The sequence below is a fragment of the Thermobia domestica genome, chromosome 6 (assembly GCF_964235325.1).
Source record: "Thermobia domestica chromosome 6, izTheDome1.hap1.1, whole genome shotgun sequence".
Taxonomy (NCBI): Eukaryota; Metazoa; Arthropoda; class Insecta; order Zygentoma; family Lepismatidae; genus Thermobia; species Thermobia domestica.
In genome coordinates this window covers 273,659,991-273,674,773 of record NC_137459.1, presented here as the reverse complement: position 1 = coordinate 273,674,773, position 14,783 = coordinate 273,659,991, and the positions used below count along the sequence as shown (strand labels likewise).

The following is a 14,783-nucleotide window of genomic DNA, read 5'->3' as shown; positions in this document are numbered from 1 at the left end:
GGGTTCTGTTTTCTACATAAAATAGGCAAATTAAAGAGCTGGGGGAGATACTAAATGACATCCCCTTACCGAACAGTTCTCGAAACCTATCCAACACATGCGGCATATTTTCGTTGTGTTTCCGTTCATGAACCTACACACTTGCCACTAAGCGTTCTTACTGGTATCTGCCATTGTTGTTCACCAAACCATAGAAAGGCAAGAAAATGAACTGTTCAGTCCATAGACTATTATCCTCCCTCCATGGGCAGTCACGTAGCGACTACGTGGCAATTCACGTCAGGAGCCCTGTTGCCATATCAATGATCATGATGGGAGGTTCAAATGTTAAATATCTTAATATCTTACATTGTTACACGCATTTTAAATGGACATTTTGGTCATACTGTAGTATTAATACTCTAATATAATTTATCCTTTCATTTTGAGGTAGCAATCCCCATATTTGCCTATGCATGAATAATATCTATTATCGTAGCTTTGACATGATACTAAACTTTTCTCGAGATTTTGGAAGTCATTTCCACACAAGTGCAATTTCATCTCCAATTACCGGTTGATTGGTCTTCACTAGTTGGTAGTTTGTGGTGTGAATGTGGATTTTTCTTTCGATGTAGATTTTTGAAGATTGCCGATTTTATAATCAAAATGAGCGACTTTATGAAACTTTCAATTGCACCAACACATTGTAAGAATGGTTTCTCATAGATGCCAGAAGAAGATGTAAAGAAGAGAGAGCAATACAAAATGAAGGAACTTCACCGTATCTTTTATAATCGCTACCGGCATGATTGACAGTAATAGGGAGATTTTACTAGGATAATTCCATGTTTCCCGTAGCTGTGATTCTGGTCTCAGAATTGAGAAATACCTTGCAAACCCATGAATCTGTACGATTTTTTAAGTCAAAAAAATATTCTTTCTACAATCAGATATTGAAAGTTAAAATATTCAATCTGAAAAGTCTAGGTGACACGATAACCATAACTCACGAGAAAAATCATTGTTGTCGCTAGTATGTAGTTTAACATCACTGGAAATAGATTTTTAATACTATATGAAATGTTCGTGTAGCTGTAGCTTCTGTAGGTTTCTGTAGCTGTAGCAATGTAAACATGATAAACCTATTAAGGCAATTCATATGAGCATGTATTTCCATTAATGATGTTCTATTCTCTTTAGTTTCGTACTTCTCGTTCATTGCTTAAAATTACTTTGTAAGGCAGACAACACAAGTATACAGAAAACAATAATTCTTTTAGTCTAAAGTAAACAAACTTAATACTAATTTTAATTTAAACTGAAAAAAATAACACAGTGAAACGAACCTAGGTGTAGTAACACATGCGCGGAACACGAGAAAAAGATCCTAAAATCTGTATTCTGCTGCCAACATCGATCGAGATATCTAGGATCACTAATGTAGTTCCAAATAAACTGGTATTAAGTCATTATTGCATCACCGAAATCGTTAGCATAGTCAGTCTTGGTTCCTGATTATTTTGCTGCTATCCGGAAAGTAAGATCACATTTAACACCACAATTCCAGAACGAGCTGAAAGACAGGATCCAAATAACAGACATAAAACAGATGTTGATCAGTATCCATTTGAGCAACTTGCAGAATAAGACTTGTGAAAGTTTCATGGAGTAATAAAACTACACGAACACGTGCATTAGTCCCTCAGTACTTGTGTAGCACAGTAAAGGTGTTGTGGGCAAACTGTTGCTAAAAACATTCGCTTCTTAGAAGAGAAAGCCATGGATCTTTTCCATGCAAACTTCAGCATTAGCCGCATGGAAGAATGTCGGGACAATGGCTTTGAAATAGGACGGGCCACTGTTAGTGATGCACAGCAACCACCAACCCACCAACCCACACCAACAAAATCTAATACAAAGAGAGAGAAACTAAAGATCTATGTTAAAACAGATTACATTGTATTATGCCCAACGATTAGATATAGCCCAATCAACATTAAATTGTGCAATTCATGACAAAGTGAGACTGCAAACTGTCTGCAAGGCAGCGTGAATACCTGGCGCCTACTGTAATTTTGTTGTGACAATGGATGAAGGAGGGGAAACAGTCTGAAAAAGTTCGGGACATCACTTTGTGCATTAATGCAAAAATAGTATCTGAAAAAATGTTTTATAGCAGTCACTGACTCTCGCTGCACAGGAAAACTCAATATTCATAAGGTCTAAGAAAGAAAAGAAAGAAGAAAACTCAAAATCAATCTTGTTTTATACCAAGAACATGTTCTACCACAGTTACACAGACGAAATACTAGTATTGTACGGTCATGACACATCGTGTGAAACTGCACTGTGACAAAGCTTCAAGCCATACTGACAAAACATCACTTTGCCTTCTACTGACGCATGCCAGTTGCAATTGGTGTCCATTGATATTCCGTTCGAGGATATTCTCCTTACGAATCCAGATACTTATCTCATGGGTTACTGTGCTTTTGATCATCTCAAACTGGGCCTTTTATTACGTCGGGTTCATATGATAAATACCCTCTGGAAATCCTACAAGCAGGAGTGTGACAATTTTCCTAATGAGCCTGCAGCAAAGTCTGCTGCCGTGGAAACTGTGACCCATATCAACAAGTATGATCGATGGTGGCGAGGCCGAATATCTTAGGTAAGCAACAAGTTAAATCTATTCTAATGTGAGGATCAACCTCTCCAGAGCCGCAATCGTGTGACAATGCCATATACAATCTTTAGGAAAGCGGATACACGTTGCTAACTTGGCTAATATTATCTTCCATTACAATGAATTACAGAACTCGCATTAGAAGCACTATTTTGGTAAGTGTGCTTTACTCAACGTAAATCGGATATCTCTTCTTGAGAACAAAAATACTAAAGGTAAATAAATTACATGCAACTTTGAGTTAACTAATATACAATATTTCAAGACACACCATTATATTATATAAATACTAAATGTAACAGAACTTTTTTCACTGGAACTCTAATTTTCTTTTATTGCTAATACTTTAAATTAAAAGACTCCGAATTGAATTAGTGTCGTGTACCTGGAATATGTGCATTTCAGGCCTAGGTGTTGACATTCGATGTCCACCATCCTGTCCCACAATAAAGACAAGGATATTATTGTAGATTTCCATTGGATCATGGCTTGTAAAGGCGGTTGGTTCCTGTATCAGTGACACCGGAAACTGTTCCATAACAGCCTGTAATAAAATCAAGTTTTTCAATAAAGAGTAATTTTCTAACTAGTGCATGCGAAACTACTTAAAACGTTTACCAGCTGAAATGTTAATGAAATACAGGTTTCCCTAGGCACACTGTTTTGAAGTTGCTAATAAAACAAAACGATGAACTTCAAACGAAATTTGTTATCTCATATTTTGTATGTTTTTTCAACATACCTAATTAAGATGCTCAATTATTTTAGGTATAAATTTCAACTCCATTCGTAAATATAAAACAGGTCTACCACAGGAGCTTACGTATAGTTTTACGTAATTTGTGTTCGTAAATATTACTCCCAAGAATGTCTGGAAAATTAACTACATAAAAAGCACGATCTCACTGAAATGTCAATGAATAGTCGCTATGGTTATTGTAAATAATACAACAAAGGCAAAAGTTATATACCATTTCAATTACAGTAGTCTCTCTTTCAGATACAGAGTTGTTACATATAACTGAATAACTAATAAATGCTCTCTAGTTCGTATTAATACATTAAAAACTAAAGAAAAATGAACTTCAATTGTTTATTTATATCCTTCAATATACTCTGCAGGACTGAGAATATTACAACCTTATTCAACATCAATCTTAAGAGTCTTTTGGGCTTCATTTCTTGCAAAGGACCGAAAAGACCAATTTTGGAGCTTACATTCATTTTAACTTACACACACAGAGACAGTTTGTTTAGTAAGAAGTATGTGTCAGGAGTTACATTTCGGAAGTTTTAACTATATATCACACCAATATATGTTCCTTTGCAATTAACAGTTTAGTGTAATTATAGTTAAAGTATGGCATATCAATAATTTGTTTTAAGTTGACCACACTTTCTTTAACATTATGATAAAATTTGGCGAAAGCTAAAATGAATATAAAGTACTATTACATCAAATTATTAACCTAACTTACTTATAATTTTTTACTCATTCATAGATGAAATTTTTAACTCCTTTATCTTCCATGCTCCCGTCAGTTCACAGTATTAAAACGTGTCTGTTTTAAATTGTGTTCAAAATAAAATAAAATTTTATAATATAATATAATATGTATTCATTTTTATTTCTAACAATGAATCAGAAAGATTAAAGTCATTTATGTGACATCATCTGCATATAGTACAGTTCACAGTACACAGGCAGCACAATCGGAAGTGGTAGAAGTCAACTATTACCGGTTTCAACGTTCATCGCTATAGAACAGAAACAGTAACACAGTAAATAGAGACTTTCTTTTTCAATTGATTGAGAGTCCGTCTTAAGGGTGCATACAATCAGCACCCGCAACATTATGGAAACCGGAAGTAATTGAAATTTACTACAACTTCCGGTTTCGATACTGATTTTCATATAGCAAAAAAGGTAAGGGATATCGCAAAACTGTTTTTGACAGATTCAGCGTCCGAAGAAAAAAAAAAGTTTTCTTGATTTTTATATATCTCTAGAAACCAGAGGTGATGAAAATATATAATTTTTCGGTTACAACCCTGATCGCATAATGGGTGAAACGGAAATAATTCGCGACAAACAGGTTTTTTTTAATATGGATTCAGTACGAAGAATATGTTTCACCTCTGATTTTGTTCCCCTACTTCAAGGGAAAGTTATATAAATCAATCAGTACTTGTCACTATTAATGTCCATAGAGCCTAAAAAGTAAGGAATAGCGAGTGGTAACTTTTTTACAGATTCAGCGTCCGAAAAACATATTCTATCTTTTATCGTATTCCTCCATTGTAAGCAGTAATTATGGTTGGTTACTTCAAATTTGAGTATCGAATTGAAAGTATATCGTAGTTTTACGTTGTGAAACGAAACTCACTTGCTATACTGTAAATCTATAGTGTTCTATTAACAAGTGTAAGAATAGAACTTCGAAAAAAATAAAAATTAAAGGGCATTTGAATTACTACAGTACATAACTGCTATATTTACGTAATTATCACTTCCAACTTTTTTAAAAATATATTTCAAAGAATTATTCTCGAGTATTTTTCTACCGTAATTTACTAAATAAATGAAATAAAATAAATGATTTAAATGTTTCTCATATGCACTGTTGAGCAATACAATGTTGCAGTCTAGCATCAGGATTTCTTACTTGCCAATGATCGATCTCACGAAAAGGTGTGCTGAAAATTATTATTTTAATCTTTGTAATATTTTGCACTATGAAGTTTGGTGGATTTTCATAAATTAAAAACTGCTTTATTTGATTTCTACTTTCACAACGTTTGTAAATACAACATTCAACACCTCAGGAGTAACAATTGTACGCTAAATTATTACTACTATACGTACCCCACTTTCATAATCCATGATTAGCACCCACGATCGATCCAAACGCATCTGCATCTTTTGTGACCAAATGCCATTGGATTTTTCGAGCTGCAGCAGGCGTCTCATCCCATCTGCAGGATATACAATACCCGTCTCTTTCGACACCGTGAAAGTGGCAAGGTGTTCAATGAGGTATGTCGGTCCGTCCTTACTGGACACATGGCTCTGTTGATCTGCAAAATGAATAACACATTATTTATATTGATACAATCCTCTATGAGCATTTCAGCCAACACTACGTCTAATCACTTATACTACTACTTGTCGATAAACTTCTATTCATAACACTGAGTAGCTTTCCTGATTAAATCTTGAATGAAAGGTACAGAAACGTTATCGCATACTTTCTGACTTACCTGAAGTTTACATACAGCGTGCTGGGAAACAAAATATTATGGAATACGATTCCTCACAGAAGAACAAAAACTAACTATAGATCAACTCGAGAACAAAATGACGGATAAAGGTCGGGTAAAATATACTAATTATTTGTGTCTAGAATTCATTAGTGTACCAATGAATATGGAATGTGTGCTAGGCTTCAGTTTCGTATCCATCGCCTTCTGTTTCTAGAAGACGCCACTTTTGCTAGGTTTTTAGAATAACCATCACGCTGCCAATGCTTCACATTCACTAGTTCAATAATGGAATCTAAGCTCAAAGGAATCACTATTTTCTTTTCCCCAATCTTTCTTTGACATTTCGTTCTCGAGTTATGACAATTTTATCGTTCGGCCTAAAGCTTCGAAATGATCATTTGTGGATCCTTTCACTTTCCATAGTATTTTGGCGTTTCTGGACGAAATGTACATCTATATATATAAAAGAGAACGCACAAAATCCTTTGTCCGCTCATCACGCTAATACGGCTGAACCGATTTCTTTCATTTTTGGGGGGTTGTTAGGATTTGGACCCTAGATGGTTTTTATCATATCACTTTAATTTTTAATTACCAGTGTCTTGAGATAATTGACCAATCAGGTGTCAATACGTACAAAAAATCCTTTGTCCGCTCATCACGCTAATACGGCTGAACCGATTTCTTTCATTTTTGGGGGGTTGTTAGGATGTGGACCCTAGATGGTTTTTATCATATCACTTTAATTTTCAATTACCAGTGTCTTGAGATAATTGACCATTCAGGTGTCCATACGTACAAATCCTTTGTTATTAGTTCATCATAGGTATAAAAATAAACGTATTTATATGCAACCCGCATGACCCTGTGACTCGGCGGGTTAACATAACTGACAGGCGCTATAAATCACTTGAAAGCGAAAAAGTAAAAATTATCTAAGTAACAAAGTTTATTGCGTTCCGGGATGACCGCAGCGAAGCGGGGCGGGTTGGGGTGACCGCAGCGAAGCGGGGCGGGTTAACATAAATGACAGGCGATATAATGTTAACATTAGTGCAATCTTCTATGGTTTTTATCATATCACTTGAAAGCGAAAAAGTAAAAATTATCTAAGTAACAAAGTTTATTGCGTTCCGGGGTGACCGCAGCGAAGCGGGGTGAACGCTGCTAGTACTGTATAAAGTAAATTTTATTAATAATTCAGTAATACTACAAAAGGTATTAAAAAAAAAAAACTTAACTATGATTCTGCAAATGAAAAAGGCAGCCAATTCGTCCAAAGGTTAACAAAATTCACTGTACTGCCAATTCAGAATGACTAGGTCAACGCACTGACACCACCATCTTTATTGGCAATGCATGTGACGCAAACAAAAGGAAGTCTTCCCACGTAATACTAGAAGAATATTAAGTAGAATCACAGTAACGAGGTACAGAATAAATTATTAATGTTAATTACATTATACTGATTTCAGTTTGTTATCCTTATTCAGTGTCTCTTTTTCTACAAATAGTTTCACAATTAATAACTGAGAAAGCCAGTATTGTTGCCAGCAAAAGTGCATACCGACACCTTTTTCTTTTGCGAATGAAGTAGTAACGAATGGTCCAACTTCTTATTGTTTTATGTTACTTAATCATCACCATCGTCAGTGTTCTCTCATTGCTTGTTGCAAAATTGGAGAAGCTTCAACGTATTGCAATCCTCAGCTAACCTCTTCGTTCTGACTTACGTTTTTGTACCATCCACTAATTGTAGTTATTTTATTCTTTCTTCTCCCACTTTTTTTTTTTCACCATACTTCTGTCACGACCCTCAAAAATTGTCTTAGTCTTTTCCTCTTTGTAATTACATTTAATAATTCTTCTTTTCGTTCCACTCCGGTGCTTGGAGTCCCTGGTTCGATGGTGGACAAACACAGTGCTCGTGGGTTTTATCCGGGTTCTCCCGTTTCCTCCCAGTTTCTTCATTCCACCATTTCATTCATTTCTCATCATCACCGTCTTCTTTAGCCTAACCAGCATATCCGTGGGACGTAAAACTTAAATATTTCATTTTATTTTTTCTTCTTTTCGTTCCAGTATTTCTAGCACTTCAGTAGTTTTCTGTTCGATCCAGCTAATCATCTCCATTCCTCTCTTTGAGGAAGTGCGGTTCAAAAACAGTACATCTCTACCTGAAGCAGCTTGGCAATATGAAAGAAAAAAGAAAAAAAGAAAAAGAAAAAAAAAAGACTTACGGAAATGGTAGGAATTACATGCAAAGTACAATTTTAAGGGTGGTAAAATACAGGTACAAGTATTTTCCCGGTCGAAACTGTTTTATTCGATAAAGATACAGACAAATTATATATCAAATTGAAACATGAATTTGGAATTTTTGATGACATGTACTCCTTTAGTCGCTACTTCCTCACATCTAAGTCTTCTAGTTACTTTCCATCGATTTTGAGTAGTGTTCACGTTTGTGCCTCGAAAAAGTACAATATTCCACAAGAAACAGCTCACGAGTTTATATATTTTTAATTCTTTATAGAAAACTACACAACTTTCTTTCTAACGCTTCTGTCTGCTTTTCTACTCCAACCTTACTACAGTTATTTTGGTGTCCCTTCTCCTAATTACATAATTTATACAGAACATTTCTTTTCCCTTATACTTACATTTGGACATTTTCATCCCACATTCTTCACGGTGCCTTTTTTTATGTTCTCTTCAGAAATGGCTTCTGAAAATGGACCCTGATCAGGAATGACATGGCTCAACATGAGCTACGTCACTGCACAATTATGTATACTAGTGGTGGGCACAAAAACCGGTTCCATTTTTTTTTTTTTTTTTCAAAATTAGTTCATTTGTGACCAAAATAGTATTTTGTTGTTCTCCGGAAACCAAATCCGTTTCGAAAGAAATAGTTTTGTGTGTTTTCCAACAGCTTTAAGAAAACCGAAACCGGTTTTGGAGAAAACAAATGTCGTTTTTTCAGATTTCAGTTTTCTAGAAACTGTTTCCGGTTTTTATCAGTTTTGCCCATCCCTAATGGATACCTAATCCTTCAACCAAAATACACTCTTTCCTCTCTAGACCGCTTTCTTACTATTTATTCTGAATAGACATTAAATAACTTGGTTATGATAAAATGTCATCCCGTCAATTGCCCTTCAACTTTACTTTCATTTCTTTCTCTAATTTTCTTTTTAATTCATATACTACTGGGTAAGTTTCTGATGAGAGATTGATCCCTTTTAACATTGCTATCAAAATCTCCAAGTTCACCTGGTCAAAAACATTTTCTCGATGAACAAACACTAACACTATATGATTATTGTTCAGATTGCAACCGTAGCACCAAGCAATTGGTGGTGGTGTGTTAGGGTAAACTCCAAACTACGTGAGAGGCAGTAGAACGGCCGTGTGCAGAGAACTGAGCAGGCAGTGATAGTGTAAAATGGGCGACCTCTGGTTTCCAGAAGGCGAATTGTTGGTGTTCGGTTATGTGGTGCGAGCGTAACAAAAATGACCGGTATGTTGGGAATGTCGCCAGGGACAGTGTCCAAGGTGATAACGACTAACAAAACGACATCGGTGAAGAGGAATATTGGTCGCGAAAAACTCAGGTCCGGCCAAGCATTAAAGCTGATTGTCGCTCGGAATCATCGTGTGAATACGATGCAAGTAACGGAGGAACTCAAGCAGTACCACTCAGCCTGTGTCAACAAATACAGTTCGCAGGAAGTAATATGACATGGACATAGCGGCCGGGTTGCACAGGCGAATCCAGTGATAAAGGACGATGACGCTTTAGCATGATGCCAATGATGTCGCGAACATGCAACCTGGACTGGTGATTACTGCAAACGTATGATATGATCGAATGAGTCGTCGTTCACTTTATTTCGGACCAGGGACCGCGTCCGTGTATGGCGGAGTCCTAAAGAAACATGATCCGCAATATGTCTGCCCAACCGTGAAACAAGGCGGCAGTTCCATAATACTGTGGGCCCCAATATTCTAGTTTTCAGTTGGTCCTGTGCCTTACACTTTCCGGTAGCGTGACTGCCGTGATTATCTTGTCATTTTAGGGGACTATATGCAACCTATATAGTTCATATATTCCCAGGCATGACGTCATATTCTTAGATAAAAATATACACATGCGCACAACTGGAATTGTTGCGGCGTGGTTTGAGAAACATCAGGATGAACACTTCCCTTGGCCTGCCCATGTCTCCGAATTTCATAACTGAAAATCTGTGGTCTGTTTTGGACACGAATCCAGCACATATTTCCTCCTCATTCCTCTCTCACGGAACTAAGAATGCTTTGTATGAGGAATGGTGTTAATATTCCACTTGTTACCATTCACGATCTCCATTCCACGTCACATCAGAGCTGTCCATCGTGATACGCCCAACAAACTTGCGCTTATATCTTTACGCTTGCACCACATAACCAAGCGTTAACAATTTGTCCTCTTTGGAAATCTGAGAGATCGCTCATTTTACACTGTCTGCTCAGTTCATTTCACATTGCCATCCTACTCTTAACGTAGTATGGAGTTTCCCCTTATACATCACAACCAACAGCCCGAAACTGGTTTATTTTACGACGATGGCGGGCGTAAGTTGGACTAACTGTGTCGGGAGTGACACTAATCATCTCGACGACCCCGAAAACTATGAATGACACTAACAGACATCCGGATTTCAATCGGTGCTATGCCTTGTGCATTCAAAAACTTACTGCTCGCACTTCACACGCGGCGGGAACTGGAATAGGAGTGCCAATCTTCTACCACCGCTACTGAGAGAATTAGGGAAGTTCTGCTGGCGCATGCGCCATGTTAGGACCTTACTCTCTCACGTAGACGCAGTCGCTTCGCGCAACATACTGTTTCCTAGCTGTGGGACGCGTAGGAAACTTACTTTCTGGATGCGCCTCGTATTATTAACCGAGTTGAAATTTTGGTCCACGTGATATTTGTGTTTAGGTTCTTTTATCGTTGCTTTACCAACACAACAAATTCTCGGAAAGAGCACTCCGCTTACGCATTAACGATCGCCTGAACTCTAACTACCAAAATCACATAACGTTCATTTAGGCTTTGTAGGAAAGAATGCTGACCTCTCTGACATTGAAATAAAAGAATTAACTTTGCGTTACTAAATCATTTGCTGTTTATGTAGGGGTTGAAGGAAATGCGTATGTTACACATATGTTCCTTATTTTATATCTGAACGAAAATACAAGTCTTCCTGGATTTATGAAAAAACTTCAACAACCAGTACCAGCATTGGTACAAGAAGTTCACAACAAAATGCACGGAAGAATTGTCTGTAATGTGCCTCACTTGAAGTACAGGATTCCACGAGCACCTCCAACCCCAACACTCCCACACAGGATTTGCCTGAAGAACTTGAAAGATCTTGTGTAACGGATCACGGGGAAAAGTTTGAAATTCCTGTTTTAGAAAATAAAACTCAGCCGACTAAGGGTTTCAATTTTTCACGAACTGCGCGCCGATCTTGTCGCGTGAAATGGTTTCATACTTTCCCTAGTTACATTATGATACAGTCAGAGATTACGCTCTGAATTGACTTTTCTCGTCATAGGGCTAAAGAACTGGAAAAAGGCCACAGACAAATTCAGAGCACATTAGAAAAGCGAACTACATTGTCCGAATAATGTCCGTGTGGGCATTTCCAACACAGTTAAAAATATGTATATAAAATGGTAAAAAAAATTAGAGTTCCAAACAGCCATTTTTATGTAAGCAATGCAAGTTTTACTGTTGTATTTGTAATTATCTGTGATTTAAGTAGTGGAAAATTTCTGCGCCATACCAAAATCCAGCACAAAACTGGCACTGGATTAACTAATCTGAAAGATGTAAATCAAGAGGCTTCTCGTAGATGGAAATTTTACCCTCACAGAACTGTTTACAGCTGTATTATTATTATTATTATTATTATTATTATTATTATTATTATTATTATTATTATTCTACAACCAAATCCAATTATAGTTACATTACGAACATTAGTTCAAAATCAGTTTGCCCCCACCACCCAGCTGAAAAATGCCACTGCTTTGGACACATGACTTAACATTTAAATATTAATAAAAAATAGACATATGTGACAGCACAGTAACTATAATCTAGTCCCAATTGGCTAACTACTAAATGAAAAAATAAATTTCAAGTTTCACGTCCCGCATTTATGGTATGTAGGCTGAGAGAGAGTGATAATTAATGAAAATAAATAATTATGATAGAATTTGTGGAATGATCATGTGGGAACAACGCTAGAATCACGAGAAAACCCAGGGACACAATGTTATTGACCCAAATCCACGTGTTCTGGGATCAAACCAGGGACCTCTCACACTGTAGGTGAATGCTCCATCACTGATCCACCGTGTCCTCTAATTACGAACATTTGTGATACGCTATGACGAGTAATATGCACAATATTCTGCTTCACTAAGTAAAGCAATACAAGGGAAAACCAACTACACTAACGAAACTTGAAGGAGTGAATTATTCAAACATTTTGTTTTTGGTGTTCCCCCCCCCCCTTTCCTTTGGGACTTGAGAAAAGTACAAAACACAATACTTTCACGATCTAATCTTTTGCAAGTATACCACCATATACCAAACATTATTCACACTCAAAGCTGACGAGAGAAAAATTATAAGTATGTTCCTAGGCTCAGAAGACTATTACGTGTGAGATGGTTGAAAACAAAAGGTTGAAGTTTCATACTAGTAACACATATACCTCATAAGAAATTCCTGATAATTATCTTGTTCAGGCTTGAAAAGTCCTGGATACTAGGCAGCAATGGCAACTGGAAATACGGCTCTAGTGCTTAGATAATTTAAATCAAAAATATGTAGGCCCATGTATCAAATTCTATTTGTATTATTATGGTACCCAGTTTTGAGAATTGGCGCCTAGGCCGGAAGAAACACTGTTACTGTTCATCAAACTCTTTTGGCTGCTTAATCATCTGTCTGACTGTTCGCTATAGCTTTCTTCATCTCCAAACCACCGCGGTAACCACGAAAGCATTTCCCTTGTGAAAATATAGTAGAACAGAGAAGACGCTATATAGCGTGTTTCAAAATAACACCGACAATTTTTGGGAGGTGATTCCTGACACCAAGACAAGACAAAAAGTATAGACCAACCTTGGTGCACAAATGCTTCCTTTCGGAGTTATAGGCTGCCGAAAACATGAAAAATGAACTTTAAAGGTTCATAGCTCCGAAAAGTACGGAACCTAACGTAGTCCGATCAAGACCTTACTTTGGAGCTAATATGTGCCCTATCCAAATATCCATGATTCAGAATCCTGCGGTACTTCAACAATTTTTATAGAGGTAGTTGGCGAGTACTTCAAATTAGACGCCCATAGCGAAACTCCCCTTACTTTTTGTCTTATCTTGGTGTCAGGAATTACCTTCCAAACGTGTCAGTGTTTTGAAACATCCTATATAATAACTATTCTTACAGCATGAAGATAAAAAACAGTTTTAGCAATTGTGTGTGTTAACCAACCGCTAATATGTACAGTACATGATTATCGCGGAGTGCATAGCATGGAGGATGAAGGTCCACAAAACTTCGGTTCTTAGGCGCCATCATTCCTGGCTTTCTGGATCGGAATTCGTTACCTCTTATTTTAGGCAGCTCCCCAATTACCTCATGATGCTGGGTCAATACTAGAAAAATGTTAGTGCTACCAGCGAGAAATTAACTACAGACCATGCACATAAACTGGAGCTAAATAATAATAATAATAATAATAATAATAATAATATTATTATACTTTCTATTGTAATTAATGCTCTCTATCCGCACCCGAAGATGGTAAATTTTGATGCTTACTTTAACGAAAAAGAGTTAAAAATTAAGAATATAGTATATAACTAATCTGCTAAAATCTTGTATATTTCTTTAGTAGATGCTTTAATAATAACCTAATAATATAACATAACCCATTTGTTCTGAAAAAAATTAAGAGGTAGTTTAATTTTGAAGGTGATTTTTTTAAAATAAAAGATTTAGTTCATATTTCATTCACACGCTGCTCATCACTTGCCAAGAAAATATTTACAAATTAGTTTCCATTTCATAATTATTTATTACTTCTTTAAATACGAGTTATGCGATTTTATTGATATTTCATAAACACTCGTAGTACATGATACTAATCTGTCATTTAAAAAGTCCAAAACGGTAGTTTACTTTAGGTGCTGAGTTTTCTTGGGACGAAGATTACCAAAAACGCCTTAGAATTTTGTTCGTATTTTACAAATAAATGTTTCAGTAATAACTGTAACATAACATGATTTTGTTTAAGACATTAGAACGAGAAAATTTAGTGCAGTAGTCCATACATTTTATTTACACTCAAAGTCGAAGTCAAACAAAAAGACTTCGTAAAAGTTTTTTTTTTCCTACAAATAGTTTAGGATTTAGATTTCTGGGCTTCCAGCATCTTTGGTCATTTAGGCCGTTACGTATGCAAGGATGACGTCCCTCGGCGAACACACTATCCGGGGAAAACGAAGGAAGAAAGAAAGAAAGAAAGAAAGGAAGCGGCCTGGGACCTAGAAGTTAGGTAAAACCCCGGCATTTGCCTGGTGTGAATGAGGAAAACCTCATTCAGTATGGCTGGCCTGAAAAAGCATTTTACTCTTTTCGACCGTGCCCCCACCAGGAATCGAATCCGGGACCGCTCGCACGGAAGGCGAAAGCGTTAGCGGCTACGCTATGAGAGTTCAACACAAATAGCTTGTTGGCACATTTTGTACGACCTGTGATTCTAATTTTGCACAGTG

General features: G+C 36.7%; 2 protein-coding genes across 8 annotated transcripts in view; one reads left to right on the top strand and one right to left on the bottom strand.

Annotated features, from left to right (window-relative positions):
- Window positions 1-14,783, top strand: part of LOC145688499 (protein GVQW3-like) — a 480,426-nt gene that overhangs the window by 49,396 nt on the left and 416,247 nt on the right. The window lies entirely within an intron of this gene.
- The window catches only part of LOC145688497 (epidermal growth factor receptor kinase substrate 8-like), a 379,489-nt gene that overhangs the window by 222,220 nt on the left and 142,486 nt on the right, over window positions 1-14,783 (bottom strand). For all 4 annotated transcript variants that reach the window (XM_081762831.1, XM_081762832.1, XM_081762833.1 and 1 more), the window contains 2 exons: window positions 5,535-5,746; window positions 3,054-3,212 (listed from right to left, as the gene is read on the bottom strand). In XM_081762831.1, coding sequence (XP_081618957.1) covers window positions 3,054-3,212; window positions 5,535-5,746 — 371 coding nt within the window. The remainder of the gene's footprint in view (window positions 1-3,053; window positions 3,213-5,534; window positions 5,747-14,783) is intronic.